Source organism: Aureococcus anophagefferens, assembly GCF_000186865.1.
Source record: "Aureococcus anophagefferens unplaced genomic scaffold AURANscaffold_8, whole genome shotgun sequence".
Lineage (NCBI taxonomy): Eukaryota > Pelagophyceae > Pelagomonadales > Pelagomonadaceae > Aureococcus > Aureococcus anophagefferens.
In genome coordinates, this window is record NW_008705568.1 from 1,125,022 (window position 1) to 1,126,871 (window position 1,850).

Sequence of the window (1,850 nt, forward strand, 5' to 3'; positions counted from 1 at the left end):
TCATGCTTGGTAGGTCTGGAAGCAGGACGGCGACTTCACAATACGCACGAAGACCGTGGAGAACGCCGACGGCAGCGGCATCTTCATGGCCTCCGGCGAGGTCGCGAAGATGGACGTGAAACCGGAGGAGTTCCTGCCCTACTTTGCGGACTGGGCCGGCAACGTCTGCGAGGTGAACTGCAACGTGCTCGAGGCCGCCGTCGTCGGCAAGCTCGGCGCCGCGCCCGTGATCCGCTGGGTGACGAAGACGCCGTTCCCGCTGTCGAACCGCGTCGCGTTCGCCGCGGTCTACCCCGAGCTCGACGACGCGGCGGACCTGCGCTTCTACATGAGCTCCGACGGCACGGAGGCCATCGCCAAGGCCCAGTTCTACGACGTCGGCGAGGACGCGACCTTCGCGCTGGTGAACATCAAGATGTCCGGCTGGTCCGTGAAGCCGCTCGACGGCGGCGGCTGCCGCGTGCGCTACGCCTACAGCGCGGACCTCGGCGGCAACGTGCCGCGCTTCGTCGCGAACAAGAAGGCGCCGGGCATCGTCGACGCGGCGCTGCCCGGCGTCGAGGCGTGGATCAAGAAGCGCCGCGCGTAGAGGGGCCCTGTGTCATTAAGCCGGGGCGACGCTCGCCGCGCGGAAGGAGACGGCCATGGAGGCGAGGATCGACTCGGAGATCTTCAGGGGCGCGAGGGGGAGCGCGACGAAGAAGGGGAGCTGGCCGCGGCCGAGGACGCGCTGGTACCAGAAGCCCGACGCCGCGAGCGAGCAGATGGCGACCTGGCGGACCTGCTTCGACCGCACGAGCCGGTCGAGCGGGCCCCGCGTTGTCCCCGCCAAAAGCAGGCACTTGTCGGCGCAGAGCGTCGCGCCGGCGACGCAGGCGCTGTAGAGGTACATGACGTCGTCGAGGCGGTGCGCGACGTAGACGCCCGCGGCGGTGGAAGCGAGCGAAATGGCCGACTCGACCCAGGCCAACAACGCGTCGTCGTCGATGTCGGTCTTCCGCTCCAGGTCGTCCAACGCCTCGCGGACGTCGCCGTTCGCGAGGGCCCGCGCCTTGAGCGTCCGCAAAAGCTTCGAGATGATCGGCGCGACGACGACGTTGATCGCGTCCGCGACGGCTGTCCCGAGCCCGACGCCGACGCCCAGTTTCGCCGCGTGGTCGCTCAGCACGGCGGCGAAGGACGACGAGATGCCCACGTAGGCCGACTGGAGCACCTTGCCGAGCTTCTTGGGGTCCACGGCCGCAAAGATCGACTCGCCGGACTTTAAGAGCGCGGCGGCGTCCGCGGCGTCGCCCAGCAGCTTCTTCTGCGCCTCGGGGTTGCCCGCGGCGACGCCCGCGGCGTCCCTGCGGATCTCCGCCAGCGTCTCGCGGGCGCGCTTGAGCTCGGGCGCGGCCTTGACGAACGCGCGCTTGCCCCGGCGGTAGGACGCGCCGAGCTCCGACAGCGCGGGCTTCAGCGCGGGCCAGCCCGTGGCGGCGAAGGTCTGGGCGAAGAGGAGCGTGTACTTGAAGTTCGACCCGTAGAAGCAGGAGAGGAAGCCCGCGCCGGCGAGGAGGCTGTCCTTGTAGGGCCGGAGCCGGTCGACCGCGCGCGTCGCGCACTCCTCCGCGCGGTGGAGCGCGCGGCGCGCGCCGGCCTCGGCCTCGTCCCAGCTCACGCGGCCGTCGCCGTCGGCGTCGAGGAGCGCGAGGAGGGTCTCCTCCGCGTAGGACGACGGCGGCGCCCTCGAGGGAGATGGCGAGCTTCCGCGCGTCTTCCACCGACAATTTGCCGTCCTCGTCGGCGTCGAGGAGGGCCTGCGCCTTGGCCTCGACGCCGGCGACGATCTCGTCGAGCTTGGGCGCCAT

General features: G+C 70.5%; 1 protein-coding gene across 1 annotated transcript; it reads right to left on the minus strand.

Annotated features, from left to right (window-relative positions):
- Window positions 1-1,850, minus strand: AURANDRAFT_63929 (hypothetical protein; the record flags this gene model as incomplete). Its single annotated transcript, XM_009038484.1, has 3 exons — window positions 1-138; window positions 620-1,727; window positions 1,768-1,850. The coding sequence occupies 3 exons, from the start codon at window positions 1,848-1,850 to the stop codon at window positions 1-3; spliced, it is 1,329 nt and encodes a 442-aa protein (XP_009036732.1).